We start from the raw sequence: 15,319 nt of genomic DNA, 5'->3' as shown, positions 1-15,319 counted from the left end.
GACAAATTTTAACCTTTGATAAACTCAAGACAAATTTGGCATGAAAATCGAAAAAATGATTAGGGCCTACTAATTTGATCATATAGGTTTTTCATTAATTCTATTCAACAGTTTAACAAAACTATGAATACATAGTGGTAGTAAAATGGGAGAAAAAAGAAAAACACTTTTATCAGAAGAACACCAGTTCAATAAATGTAGAATAAATAATGAAATTAGAAAGAACCATTTTCTGACATTCACTTTAGGTGCTAATTTGTGCAAATATGTCAATGGTTATAGAAATTTCTGGAGGGAAATCTGTCAAAGAGAAGGGCATTTACTAGGTCACCACTCAGATTAGTTATTAACTACAAAGGGTTGTTGTTGTTCCTTTATATTGAAGATATACTCATCTTCAAATTTTCAAAACCAGCTGATGATGTCGGGCAGTGGTAGCACATGCCTTAACCCCAGAGGTTGAAAGGCAGAGGCAGGCAGCTCTTTGAGTTCCAGGCCAACCTGGTCTACAGAGTAAGCTCCAGAACAGCCAGGGCTACACAGAGAAACCCTGTCTAAAACAAACAAACAAAATAACCCAAGCTGACATTAAAGCCACCTATGTAACACAGTAAGAAACACACATCATCACCCACAAGGACAATTCTCCTTGCCAAACAAGTTACAATCTATTGACAGGGACAGTAAGACAAATCTAGAATACATGACATTTCCTGTGACAAGTGATCATATTCACTCCACGAAAAGTCCATGTTATAAAAAAAAATACAAAACAAAACTAGAGCCAGGCGTGGTGGCACATGCCTTTAATCCCAGCACTTGGGAGGCAGAGGCAGGCGGATTTCTGAGTTCGAGGCCAGCCTGGTCTACAAAGTGAGTTCCAGGACAGCCAGGGCTACACAGAGAAATCCTGTCTCAAAAACCAAAATAAAAATAAACAAAACAAAACAAAAAACAAAAAACAAAAACAAAAGCAAAAAAACAACAAACAAACAAAAACCTATTAAAGAGACTTTACGACTAAATATAACTGTATGCATCTTGACTGGATCCTGTGTTGAAAAAACGTTCTTATAAAACATATGGAGATAGTAAAGAAATTTACATATGGACTATTGGATGATTCTACTTAATGCATGCTGACTTTACGTCTGATACTCATGTTGGTTGTGTGTGTTATAGAAATAGAACCAAGGCCCTAGTTCATTATAAGCATATAAACATACATGCTGTATCACTGCCATGTCCATAGACCTATGTATGGCTAAATTCCAAAGAACTCCACTGTGTAGCTTTGTTGTTGTTGTTGTTGTTGTTTTTTAAATTATTTTTTTATTCAGCCTGTGATATATAGGTGGAGCTTCAGGGCAAATTTCTGGAAGTTATTGTGAGCTCAAAGAAGAAATGTGTGTCCAACTATATATAGTATCTGAATCTGTTTTGAGTTACTGCATTTGCTAGCTTTGTAAATACCTGTAAACTTTCGTTAGTAATTAATATTTCTAGGAGTTTTGATAGTTCTATTGTGTTTTTGTATTTTCCTGTTTTGCCTCAATTTAAACTTTTTTAAAGTCAAATTATTTACTTTTATAATTAAACTGAAGTCCTTGTAATCACCTTGTACAAAGATCTTTTTATTTTTATCAAAATATATAGCACACATAAAAGTATTTCATTCCAGTTATTACATAACTGTGACAATTTTAGCCCTTTCTTTGACTATTTGAATAAATAAATGCTACTTTCTAGAAGGTGGTATGGTTGCATCTTTTTATAAATTGAGGAGAGATGTTGAGACCAGTCCAGTCACTGTCACTCTGTGATATGAAGACTTTGTTCCCACTAAGTGATTTGGAAACATATGCAGGTAATTAAGGAAAACACCTAAAAATCCGATTAAAGAGAATGTGTTTTCTAAATAGGCATATGCAGTTTTTAATAATGCTGAATTTTGAGCAAACTAAAATTAATTATGGCTTACACTCTTTAACTTTTTGAAGACTATATAGCAAAAGCTTTCCTTGAAACAAGATAGCTAGAAAGGGGAACTTGCCTATAATTTACAAGTGGTAACTTTGCCTTTGTAAGATACTCTTTTTTTGTTAGGAAATTACAAAGTTCTTTCGATTAAATATGTCATTGTAGAAGACATTTTAAAAGTCCATGTGCTAGCTAATTTAACAGCGGCCAGAATAAATTCTTGGTTTCTGTGACACAACTGTAAGCATCCTGCTGACCTCTGTCTTGCTTTGTATGATTTTCTCAGTCTATACCTTGTAAAGTACCTAGCAAACATGTTCCTGAAAACCTAATGTGTCATCTTTTTATTTCTTTCTGTCTTAGAATGTATTCACTGGATTACAGTTACATTTGCAGTATTATGATTGCTAATCATATCTTGGCACCATTGCAGGAATATAGTTAGACCAATCTATTTTTGAGTGGGATTTTTAGTTACAGTAAATGGTTTTAACTAAAAAGGGGGAGTAAAGCTTTATTGCCAGCCTACACTATGGACTTGCACTCCTTTAAGACACACCAGGGAAGGATGTGGGACGTAAATACTGATGCACAGATAAACTGGCCAGTATATTAAATATTCATGAAGATAAATTTATTTTTTCAGATTGCACGTTTCCTATCTTGCCTTCTTATGCCTGATTTTGTAGTCTACTAATATAAATGCAATAACTACTAATATAAATACAGTAGTGATGTGAAATTTCTGATACTAAGACTGCCTTATGATACCTCAAGTCAGATAATAAAGTTAGTTTCATGAATTATCATGTTTTGAATGAGTGGAGTAGGATTGAAGTGAAGTGTATGTCGTTGGTGCCTTCCGACATGTTCCTTACCAGCTGACCGTGTTTCCTATGTTGTCATAAACCAGTGCCAGCAGCAAATCCTTTCTTTGGCATGCTGTGTACAGATTAATCAGTGACGGCTTACAGCTACATTGGTGCTTGGAACATTCAACTTGGAACTGGAGTTTGAGAGCACTGAATCCTACTTACAACATGTTTCTTAGCCTTGACAGACAGAGATGTTTGATATACATGACATTTATGTGGCTGTGTGGTTTTCACTTAATAGGCATACAGTATTTAAAGGTTATTTTTAGGTAAATGATTTTAAAAGGTTCCATTTGAATGTTCTTTCAGTGCTGCGGGTGGAGAAATTTTCAACCTGTGTTTACCTGAGTTAGCTGAAATGGTATCTGAAAATGATGTTATCAGACTCATTAAACAAATCCTTGAAGGAATTCACTATCTACATCAGAATAACATTGTTCACCTTGATTTAAAGGTATGTTAATGTGATTTAAACTAACACAACATTCGTGTTCCTTCTGTGTTCTTGGAGGTTCAGTGTTAGGGTGCTGTTGATACAAACAAGTTGTGTTTCGGTCCTCTAGACTACAGCGGATGTCCTCTGCTGTGTGAGCTGTGTTGACTGAGTTATGTGTGAGCTGTGAGCTTTGTATTGCAGACAGGAAAAGCTGCATGTGGGATAAGCTTGAGTTAGAACCCATCAATCACCCTTATACTAGTTCCTGCAGTCGTCTGTCCTGCTCCCCCTGCTCCTAGAGGCTGACCCAGCCCTTTCCTCGCACCGCCTCTCTTTGAAGTGATTGGTGCTGATTGCTGATTGCTCTCTTTGCTCCTCATTCCTCTGCTCCAGATCTCACTCATCTTTCACTAAAGCACCATGGCCTTTGTCTCTGTGCAGATTAGTCAAGTCCTGACCCTAGTCCCCAGAACCATGCGATGCTCTCTGGTGATGCTGCTCTTTCTTGTCTTTCTCCACAACTACTCACAGAGTTTAAAGTCTGAAGGAACCTATCTTGGGTTTATTAAACAACGGCCTCTGCTCTGCCTATACAGTCTGTCTGTATGAGCCTTTGGGTTCCTTTGCCACTTTCATAACATAATGTCTAAGCTAGAGCCATCACATGATTCAGAATCACTTCTACTCTGGATGGGATATATATGTTAATTCTTTCATGCTTACTCTGCTATCAGACAGGCCTTTTTAATTTCCTATAAGACTTAGCTTGAGCATCCTCTCTACTGCACAGACTTCATGGGCTTGAGTCTCTCTCTCTCTCTCTCTCTCTCTCTCTCTCTCTCTCTCTCTCTCTCTCTCTGTGTGTGTGTGTGTGTGTGTGTGTGTGTGTACATGTGCTTGCCCCTTGAACTTTTCATGGGCAGAATTTGGTACATCTTAAAAACTAAAAGTCCTTGACTTCGTCTTAATTTCCTCATCATGAAATATGGACTCTTCCTAATTGGGAGTTCAGTGGATATTGGGACAAAGTATCTAAGAAATGTGTAAGTTCTAAGCAACAGGTTCTACTCAATTTATCTTTAATCTAGGATAATAGGATAAGTACCCTCCTTCATTGTCTATTGCTTATCACCTTTTATGTGCTTTATTTAGCCACAGAATATACTTTTGAGCAGTATATACCCACTTGGGGACATAAAAATTGTAGATTTTGGAATGTCTCGAAAAATTGGGAATGCATGTGAGCTTCGGGAAATCATGGGAACACCTGAATACTTAGGTAAGAATTCCATCTTATTTTTTATACCATTTTGAATTCTTTAACGGTATGTTTTATGATAGAGGTATAGCTCATGAGGTGGAGTGCTTGCTTAGTACCAAAAACAAACCGGAAAGCCCTCACATATTTTAGATTACACAATACCAGGACTCATTTGATTCAGAAGTTGAATGCATTCAAATTTATTTATGACTCATAAATGACTTATAGTGAATACAGGAATATGTAAGCATTTGGAACAACTCACAGGACATTGGCTAATTGTAAACGTATAGTACATGTTTATACTGGCTTTGTATGTAAGGAGAAGAGGAAAACATAAGAGGGAAATCTGTAGCAAATAGGTAAAAGAGAAACAGATCCAAGTAGTCCGAGAGCCTCTGAGGTCGCTGGAATGGCTCTTACATCTGCTTCTATCTGCTCCTGGCCCGAGTGAGCTGTGTGCAGTGCAGCCTTTGGTTTGCAGGTGCCCTTCAGTGTTTGTTGCTGTTGTTTTCAAATGTGAGGGTTTCTTTCTTTTTTTTTTTTCTTTTTTCAAATTTTATTAGGTATTTACTTCATTTACATTTCAAATGCTATCCCCAAAGTCCCCTATACCCTCCCCCTACCCCGCTCCCCTACCCACCCACTCCCTCTTCTTGGCCCTGGTGTTCCCCTGTACTGGGGCATATAAAGTTTGCAAGACCAAGGGACCTCTCTTTCCAATGATGGCTGACTAGACCATCTTCTGCTACACATGTAGCTAGAGACACGAGCTCTGGGGGTGCTGGTTAGTTCATATTGTTTTCCACCTATAGGGTTGCAGACCCCTTCAGCTCTTTGGGTACTTTGATTTTGCTGAAAGGACCCTGATATAGCTGTCTCTTGTGAGGCTATGCCAGTGCCTGGCAAACACAGAAGCGGATGCTCACAGCAGCTATCGGATGGAACACAGGGCCCCCAATAGAGGAGCTAGAGAATGTGAGGGTTTCTAATAGGACTGTTAAAAGGCTTCTGGGCAAAAGATACCAGAAAAGAAGATGAGATAATATAGGATAATGTACTAAATTAACAAATTTTATTACTCATACAAAAACTCTTAAGATGTGTGAAAAGCATATAAGCATCAAATATTTTGAGATAGCTAACTTTTTTTTAGCTTTTGTTATTGTTCAGATGAATATTTCCATTGAAAAGATAAAGGCAAACAGAGCAGATCTCATGAGTTAGGCAGTTATTTCCCAGAAATGAAAATCACTACCTCTTGAATGCTAATATGGCTATAGTGTCCTATACTACAAGTTATAGTTAATAATAACATAGTTCACAAAAGTATACAAAAAGGTCATGTGTAGCTTGGGAACACTGACGCCATATATAATTCAAAGGTATCAATCATGAGAATGTTAGAGGTGAGAAAGTTCTTTTTGAAGAGATGAGAACATGATAAGAACATGATCTATTTTACCCTTAAGTGGTAAACTTACATGAAGCCAACAAGATAAAATAAGTCAGTAAAAAGCAATAAAACTACACTTGTAAAGATTGTGTTCCTGCCATTTCATTTCTTCCTAACGCTTTTCCTGAGGTCATCTTGGATGCATGGACTCTCCTGCTGCAGAGCCTCAAGCTCCTCTAGGGCAGTGCTGTCTTGATCCACTGCCCACTTCTTCATATGATTTTCAAATATTAGATATATCTTAGTGTCTAATTTCAAAGTAATTAAAACCTCACTAAATTTCTATTGAGTTTATATTACTCTGCCTTTTATGACAATTCAAGTTCTAATTTAATGTGAGGTGATTATCATGTTTTAAAGTTTGCCTATGCTGAGCCTTAATTTAATTTTCTCTTTCAGCTCCAGAAATCCTCAACTATGATCCCATTACCACAGCAACAGATATGTGGTAAGACTCTACTGGTGACCTAAATAACCATTTTTCATAATAATATATATTAAGGTTTTAGAAAATAGCTTTAATAGTAAAAGTAAGGCTTCTAAAAATATTTTTATGGATTCTTTGTGAATTTCACATCACGCACCCCAGTCCCACTCATCTCCGTGTGCCCTCATATCCACCCATCGCCCTTATAACCTCCTCCCCTAAAATAAAACACATATGTACAAACAGACAACAACAAAGCATAGAAACATCTCATTGTGGAAGCTGTAGTATGTTACAGTGTGTCCCACTGTATACCCCTTTGTCTACGTATCTTCACTTGCAAATGTTCATTGCAATGAGTCATTGGTCTGGTTTGAGGTCTCTGGCTTCCATCAATATTGGATCCTCACTGGGACACCTCTCGGTTATCTTGTTGTTGCCCTGTGTCATGGAAATCCTGCAGTGTTGGGACTGCAGGACTGGCCTTTTCAGGCTTTCCAACCATTCTCAGATGATACAGATTTTGGGGTGGGCCAATTCAGATAGCTGACTTGGCCAGCCCACAGACTCTCCTAAGGCTTTCTTTCAAGAATTTTATTCAAAAGATACCATTGAAGAAATGTTACCTACTTTTCAGTAAGCTCTTGAGCCAGAGACATAGAAATAGAAACTTCCCCCCATTGATCATCTCAGTTGAGTAAGAGTAAACCAGCCTGTATCAGTGACACACACTCTGTAGTCAAGTAAATTGCTCAAGAAGCTAGGATGACACATCAGTCAAAGCATGAGGCCCTGCCTGACTACGCGAGTCTAGCAGAGTTAAGCATTTGCTGAGCAGAATGAGGTCAGAAGCACACAGAGGCTCAAGTTTATAAGTTCACCTATAGGGAATAATGGGTTTGCAGCCATCTCAGAGAGAGCTTCACAGGGAACAGCACAGGTATTGGCACTGGAACTTCTGTTGAGACCAACTGACTTCCTAGTCCAAGTGAAGAGTTTAGCCTTATTGTCCTGGTGCTTTGAAACTAATGGGTTTGGAATGGTACAGAAGGTCTGATGGCTAAGTCCATGGGTAAAGCAGGCTGTGCTAACTTGTTTTGGCTCCTGGCCGGCCTTGCTCTTGACATAGTTACAGCTTTGAGAAATTCTACCCATCCAGCTTTGTGCTTTGCCAGACTTGTAGCCTTTTTCACAGAACCCTGGCTCTCAGATGATTATTGTCATGGGGCAGACCAACAAGTGTCTCTACTAAAGGCTGTAGATAAAATGATATTTTCAATGGATTAGTTTAAGTTCTATGTAACATATCTGTGGACTCCCTGTCTCTTGGTGAGGCAAATGTAACACAGCTATTTTTGTTTTTATGGTACAGTAATCTCTAGAAGCAATTTTAAGTATTTTTTAAACTTTGCCAGACTTGTGGACTATTACTTGTACTGTCTATTAATACTGTTAAATTAATGCATTTTCCTTCTCCCTCCTTTGTTTTTCAGGAATATTGGCATAATAGCATATATGTTGTTAACTCATACATCACCATTTGTAGGAGAAGATAATCAAGAAACATATCTGAATATTTCTCAAGTGAATGTGGATTATTCAGAAGAAATGTTTTCATCGGTTTCACAACTGGCCACAGACTTCATCCAGAGCCTTCTAGTAAAGAATCCAGAGTAAGTAATGACCTTATTTAAATGCTGTTAAAAAAACAAATAACATTTGCCTGCTAAAGATACATTCTATGCAAAAAAAGTCAGTTATGTCTGTTTTATCCTGTGTTTGGAAACTGTTGGGAGATTGACAGGAAGTTGAAGGGAACTACTAGGAAAGCAGGTGGGGTTATGGGGAAGCAGCGGGGTGGGGTGTGTCTCAGTAATAAAGCCTATTATGTGCATGTATAGAACTATTTCAGTGAAACCTATTTTATAAAACTAAAAAATGACAGTAAAATAAAATTACTGTTAAAGTCACAAGAAAGGTACATTTTAAAGTTATATAAAATTATACATTGGTAAAATGTAAAGAAAGTTGATATAAAAGTCCATTAAATAACAAATATGTAACTATAAACAACAACAAAAAAGCCATAAACTTATAACAGGAAGTTTAGAATGAAGGTAAGAATTTGAAGTAAATGTTTTCTCAACCAACTGCTAATCCATGGCTTACTACAATAGGACTTTAATGTGAATGATTTCTAGTTAAATTGATCTGTTACATAACAGGCAGAAATTACCAATCGCTCGATCTTCTTTTTTCTTTCTTCTTCTTCTTCTTCTTTTTTTTTTTTTTTTTTTTAAATTTTTCGANAAAGGGTTTCTCTGNGTAGCCCTGGCTGTCCTGGAACTCACTTTGTAGACCAGGCTGGCCTCGAACTCAGAAATCCACCTGCCTCTGCCTCCCGAGTGCTGGGATTAAAGGCGGGCGCCACCCGCTCCAATCGCTCCAATAAAGGCATGGTGACCGCCCGGCTCCAATTGCTCGATCTTAAAGGGATAAATGTCTACTCATGTGTGGCTTCATTTTATATGTAAAAGTGCTCAAATTTTGATTGCTTAACAATGAAGACATCCTGGAAGTATAGAGTATCTTTCACCCTGGCATGTGCTAAAAATGCAATACATCATAGTATTAACTGAAGAAAGGACTTGACCCTAGCTCCATCCCCTTGATTATTGGCAGTTTTGGGGCAATGAAAGACACAGCTCTTGTTTAAGAAGTTCTAGAGCTGCAACCTGCAGGCCAGTGGTCTCACTTTCTAGACTTCTAGTTTTGACAGATGATTTCCTAGAGGACTCAGTTTCTTTACCTGCAAGAAAAAAAAATAGGTTTCTGAATATTTTATTAGATTACTTTATTCCAGACAATTCTTTTAAGGTATATATTAGACATATATTAGACATAAATACTTATTTTATATAAAGAGTAATATTATGGTTTCTGTTTATAAGCCATTTTTGTTTTCTTAAATAGTCTTTGCCTATATTCTAAATTTTCTATAATAAATACATTACTTGTTATAAGCCATTTTTGTTTTTTTAAATAGTCTTTGCCTATATTCTAAATTTTCTATAATAAATACATTACTACTTTAATTATAAAAAGACTATACACAGAAACAAAAGATTAGAAATATCTACCTACCAAATGATTACTGTTTAATCTTTGAGTTTATAGATGCTTTTCCTTCTTTGAATAGCAGAAAGTAATCTTAAAATTCAAAGTATTGGATAAATATCATTGAAGACTACCTTTTCAAGATTTAAGTTATTGTTTTAAAGCATAAATGCTGAAAATTAGTTAGTAATTTATAGTTCCTCCAAAGGTTTTCCAAATTGAAAAAATTTGAAAATAATGCAAGTCTTTATTCTAAAATATAGGAATCTAAAAATCTAGAGCAGCTAGACAGTCATTGTCAGTGGCTAGTGTTTTTCCAAGTTGTACTTCCAAGAAGGTATCTATGGGAATAGTTATCTTTTCTGTCTTACCTTACTCAACATGGATTCTATGGGCTGAGGGTGAAGCCAAATGGTAGAGTTTCCTTCACTTGTGTGAAGCCCTAGGATCGATCCCCAGCACTGAAAACTTGTTTGTATAACAAAGATTAAGGAAGAAAAGTCAAAATTCAAAAGGTACATCCTGAATACTATAAAAACTTAATTATTTTCTATAGTCTTCTAGAAGGTCCTGGTATTTTTGTGTATTAGAGGTAATTAGGAGGAGACCTAAAACCATGTTTCAAAATAAAAAATAAAAAAAACAAGTTTATACTCTGGAGATGATCAACTAATTCTCTAGAAAGCCTTTCCTTAGTGTTCATTAGGTCATTGTTTATAACATCAAGATTTTGGAAGCACCAGCAGGTATCAGGTTAGATGGAAGAGTGATAAAATACTCTTAATTCTGTATTCATGTAGAAAGGTAATTAAGGTGTATTATCTACTTTGAGCTACCACCTCACCAATCAGAGCTGCTATCATCAAGAGACCAGTTAACCCATGTTGGAAAGGATGTAGGGCTAGAGGAATCCTTATTTGCTGCTTGTGAGAGTGCAAATTAATATTGTGGAAGTCAACTTGTAGGTTTCTTAAATTCAAAATTAAATAGTATATGACTTGGCTATTTCATATCTGGATATAGGCCCAGAGGAACTCTATATCCTACCATAGAAATATTTGTATATCTGTGATTACTGGTGTTTTATTTACAGTAGAAAGGAAATAGAACCAATAGAAATGTTCATCAATAGGTGAATAGTTAATGAAAGTGTGGTACATATGCAGAATGAAATATTATTTAGTTGTAAAGAAAAATGATGAAATTTGCAGGAAAATGGGTGAACTTAGAAAGTAGAACATTGAGTGAGGTGCCTCAAACTAAAGGAAAAGACCCATATGCTCTGCCTCATATGCAGATCTTAGATTATAATATATGCATGTATATATGTGCAGAGCTCAAAGTGTAGGTATGGTCTAACAGCCAGAAAGGAGAACAAGACAGGGTGCTATTAAGTGGTGAGGAAGGGCGGAGCAGGCTAAAGACACGAGTCATGAAAGAGGACATAAGGTTGTTTATCTACTTTCAACCCTGTCACAGTTTTAAACTCTTTCCTTTCCGTGTGTGCGTCTGTGTGTGTCTGCGCACATGTGATGGATAAGTGCATAAAAATGTAGCTGACAGTGAAAGTGTAAACCCCACGTGAAGCCCCATGGTTTCAGCCATTCTAACTATGCGGAGGGATGAGCAGTTTGTGACTGGGAAAATGTTTGTTAGAGTGGCTACCTAATCTACCTGCATGATGTCTTTGTGAACTCATTACAATAATTAGAAGCATGTGAAATAGCCCTGCCGTATACATAAGCATTTAATAAGTTAGCTGTATCTCCCATTCTGTTGAACTTTACTGTATGTGCTGTCTTCATGCTCATCTTTAGATGTACTAGGAAGACATGCTCAGCTTACCTTGAGAACTCACCTTTCCTTCTCCGCTTTCTGCCATAGGAAAAGACCAACAGCAGAATCCTGCCTTTCCCACTCATGGCTGCAGCAGTGGGACTTTGGAAGCTTGTTTCATCCTGAGGAAACTTCAAGTTCCTCTCAAATTCACGATCTGACCCTCAGGTCCTCTGAAGATAAGACCTCCAAGTCCTCCTGTAATGGAAGCTGTGGAGCCCGGGAGGACAAGGAGAACATTCCTGAAGATGGCAGCTTAGTTTCTAAAAGATTTCGATTCGACGACTCCTTGCCCAGCCCCCACGAACTTGTTCCAGATTTGTTCTGTTAGCATTTTTCTCTGTGACTCATCTGGACTGACTTGGAAATTTGAAATCTTCTCTGGTGTGAGATTGTGTTTGTAGCTTCATATATTATGTTTATATTATAAATGCACTTTTGCTTAGAAGAACTTAAGGAACAGTTTAAATGCTAGGCTTCTATTACCTAGCATATCATTTCTTGTCCTGAAATTGTTTTGCAGAGAAAAATATTTAAATATATGACAAAAAATGTAAATTGTGCATATGAGTACACATGCAACTGAAAGAATTCAAGTTCAGTCAAACTTATAAAATGGGTTATATTATGGATAGTAAAGGTTGAACAAAATGAAAACATAGGAATTTAGTAGGTTTTAAGGTAAGCCATATACCATAACTCTATTACAGAGAATTTGTTTGGGGAAATGCTGTCAAGGGTAAACCACAACACATACTGCTTTATAAATACTCCAGAGACAGTTTATAATTGAAAGTATTTCCCAGTTACCAATAGCTTGAAACTGTAAGATTTTCTTTGTGTGCCATGTGCTCGGTGAGAGGACACAGTCAACCAGAGTAGAGTTGATCCTGGCTGTTTCTCTGCAAACTGAGTCAAAGCTCGACATCATTTCCAGCTCATGTATTTTGTACATGCGTCATATATCAGATCTAATAAGATCTGGAAGATGGATATACATGGTATGCAAGTAAGAGGCTTTTGTCCTCTAGAATGGTTAGAGTAGAGGAGAGTCGGATAGTGCAGAATACGTTCTAATTCATATTCAGTCCGACATACTCATAAAGGGAACTGTTAAGTTCAGGCAGCTGACTTAGTGTTGCATGTCTCCTAAGTCTCAGGATGCAAGCCCATCATTTAGAGCATAGGCACTTCAGGAATTCTTGTGTGAAATTCTAGTGAGTGAGGAGGTGTGACATGCAGCTATCTTCAGGCTCCTTGTGTGTGTGTTCTTCTGGACACAACACATGAGAATGTCCAGTGTTGTCCATGGTCAATATCTATGTTCAGTCTGATGGGAGGGGCCTAGGGACTGCTTTGGAGATTTCCCACTGGTGTCCATTTTAAGGTCTGTAATAACGTCATGTTAAGATAACAGATCTCACAAATATGCTACTCTATCAGACTCCATTGCCAAAACAAATTAAAAGCCTGTGTATTGAAGTGGGTGTTAGTCTAACATCCTGTAAATTCTTGAAATTGTTAATAAAATTCCAAATTCTTTAGATAACTTTAAACTATTTAAATTTAGCATTGGTGTTTTTGTTTGATTAAACATTGAGTTCCTTTATACCTATTATTTTTAAAGGAAAAGTTGTTTGCCTTTTGTATATGTTTGTGCATATGTGTATGTGTACAGGTATATGTATATATGTATTGATAGATAAAAATACAGCTTTTAAACAACTTCATGTTAGGTATTCTTTCCTTGTGTATTATGTTCAACTCAGGTGCCAAAAGAGCCCTCTTATCTGAATAATAAGAATGCACATACATTCTTTAAGAAGTAGTCTGTTGGTCCAAGAAGCCAAACACTGAAGATGCTAAATTTAACTCTTGTATTTCTGAAATTGAGAAGCTGTTGGTAAATTGATTACTTGTATACTTTCTATCAGTGTTAATTCAGGTAAAGTCATTAGTCTGTCATTAGGAAATGTGGTTACTTTGCCAAACAGTGATATTTTATTGCAAAACTTTAAAAAGCATTATGCCAGTCACCATGCGTTTGAAAGTTTAATTTTAAGTCATTTGTTTAATACCACTTTTTATTGTCTATATTTTTTTTCTGAGGAATCCTGAGATAGTTTGTGTGTTTTCCTTCGTTAATGGGCTACCAAGTTGTAAACTCCCATACCTCTCCTTGGGACGTTGCTTATTGTAAAACAGTAGATAGCGGTTGCACACAATAAAAAAAGTCTTTCCATAAAAACAAATTTACAAATGTCCCATATTGAAGTGTGGAAATAAATGTCTTTTAAGAGAGTTAATCTGAAGCTGCCTTAATTTACTCTTCTCCCCGCCAAGGTTGAAGAACAAGTTTATCAAGATGTGTCATTTGTCCTGACTGGAGAGCCCCTCTGACCATCAGGCATACCTGAAGTGTGATACCCCACAAAACTCAACTTGCTGTTTTGGATGGATATACATGGGTGGGATTGGAACATGTGGTGCATAGAAGGCAATAGGATTGTCCTTTTAATTCCTTCCCCACTGAGTGTACTCAGTTAACAGTGGAATTCTAACCACACTGGAGATTAAGCCAGCAGTGCTGGCTCAGCAATCTGTAAGGACTTGGAAGGAGTCAGCGTTACTTGTGGAAAATGTCAGCTGAACCAGGTGTCTGATGATAGATTTGTCAATGGTTTTCATTGCTCCTTTGTTTTGGATGGGTTACAAATGGTTCACAGGCTGGAGTTTAAATAACCTTCTAAGAAGCAATTGTAAGTCTTGGCCCTTTAGAACTATTTCTGCTAGCCTGAAATTTGGGTTTGATAACCAACTAAGAACGATGTCCTATTGTTGTTTAAGTGCTTGTACTTCATAGAAAGTCTGCATATAACCTCACTTGAATGTATTGCTGTTTCAGGCTTTATGTTAACTTTGAACTGGTTGGAAATAGTAGTCTATGCTTGGAATGCCAGCACTGGAGAGACGGTAGGAGGACCTCCTGCACATTCAAGGCCAGCTTAGTCTGTATAGTGAATCCTAGACTAGTCAGACTGCCTAGTGACACCCTAGCTCATAAAATCAAAAACAAATAACTATGCTTACTATTAGTGCTGAACTCATAACTACAAGTATCAACTCCTGAACCTGGCCTGTCTAACATTAAATCTCTCTACAAGTCGCATCACAGCCCTCTAGTATAAGTACCATCTCACGGCACAGCACTTCAGTATGTCAGCATTATGCTAAACTGAAATCAGTAATGGAATGTCTTTTTTTTTTGGCATTTTTTATTAGATATTTTCTTCATTTACATTTCAAACACTATCCCCAAAGCCCCCTATCCCATTCCCCTGTCCTGCTCCCCAACCCACCCACTCCCACTTCCTGGCCCTGGCATTCCCCTGTACTAGAACATATAATCTTCCCAATACCAAGGGCCTCTCCTCCCACTGATGGCCAACTAGGCCATCTGCTACATATGCAGCTAGAGACACAGTTCTGGGGGTTACTGGTTAATATTATTGTTCCTCCTATAGGGTTGCAAGACCCCATTAGCTCCTTGGGTACTGTCTCTAGCTTCTTCATTAGGGGCCCTGTGTTCCATCCAATAGATGAATGTGAGCATCCACTTTTGTATTTGCCAGGCATTGGCATAGCCTCACAAGAGAGAGCTATGTCAGGGTCCTGTCAACTGAATCTTGCTGGCATATGAAATAGTGTCTGGGTTTGGTAGTTGTATATGGGATGGATCCCCAGGTGAGGCAGTCTCTGGATGGTCTTTCCTTCCCTCTCAGCTCTGAACTTTGTCTCTGTAACTCCTTCCATGGGTCTTTTGTTCCCCATTCTAAGAAAGAGTGACGTATCCACACTTTGGTCTTCCTTATTCTTGACTTTCATGTTTTGCAAATTGTATCTTGGATATTCTATGTTTCTGGGCTAATAT

General features: G+C 37.4%; 1 protein-coding gene across 1 annotated transcript in view; it reads left to right on the top strand.

The window, feature by feature from the left end:
- The window catches only part of Stk17b (serine/threonine kinase 17b), a 28,511-nt gene extending 14,817 nt beyond the window's left edge, over positions 1 to 13,694 (top strand). The window contains exons 4-8 of the mRNA XM_021198079.1: positions 3,165 to 3,309; positions 4,444 to 4,570; positions 6,408 to 6,456; positions 7,929 to 8,108; positions 11,437 to 13,694. Of these exons, the coding sequence (XP_021053738.1) occupies positions 3,165 to 3,309; positions 4,444 to 4,570; positions 6,408 to 6,456; positions 7,929 to 8,108; positions 11,437 to 11,719 (784 nt within the window). The 3' untranslated portion in view covers positions 11,720 to 13,694. The remainder of the gene's footprint in view (positions 1 to 3,164; positions 3,310 to 4,443; positions 4,571 to 6,407; positions 6,457 to 7,928; positions 8,109 to 11,436) is intronic.
- Positions 13,695 to 15,319: the final 1,625 nt, after the last annotated feature.

This window comes from Mus pahari, chromosome 5 (genome assembly GCF_900095145.1).
Source record: "Mus pahari chromosome 5, PAHARI_EIJ_v1.1, whole genome shotgun sequence".
In the NCBI taxonomy this organism is placed as follows: domain Eukaryota; kingdom Metazoa; phylum Chordata; class Mammalia; order Rodentia; family Muridae; genus Mus; species Mus pahari.
This window is presented reverse-complemented; position numbering and strand designations above follow the sequence as displayed.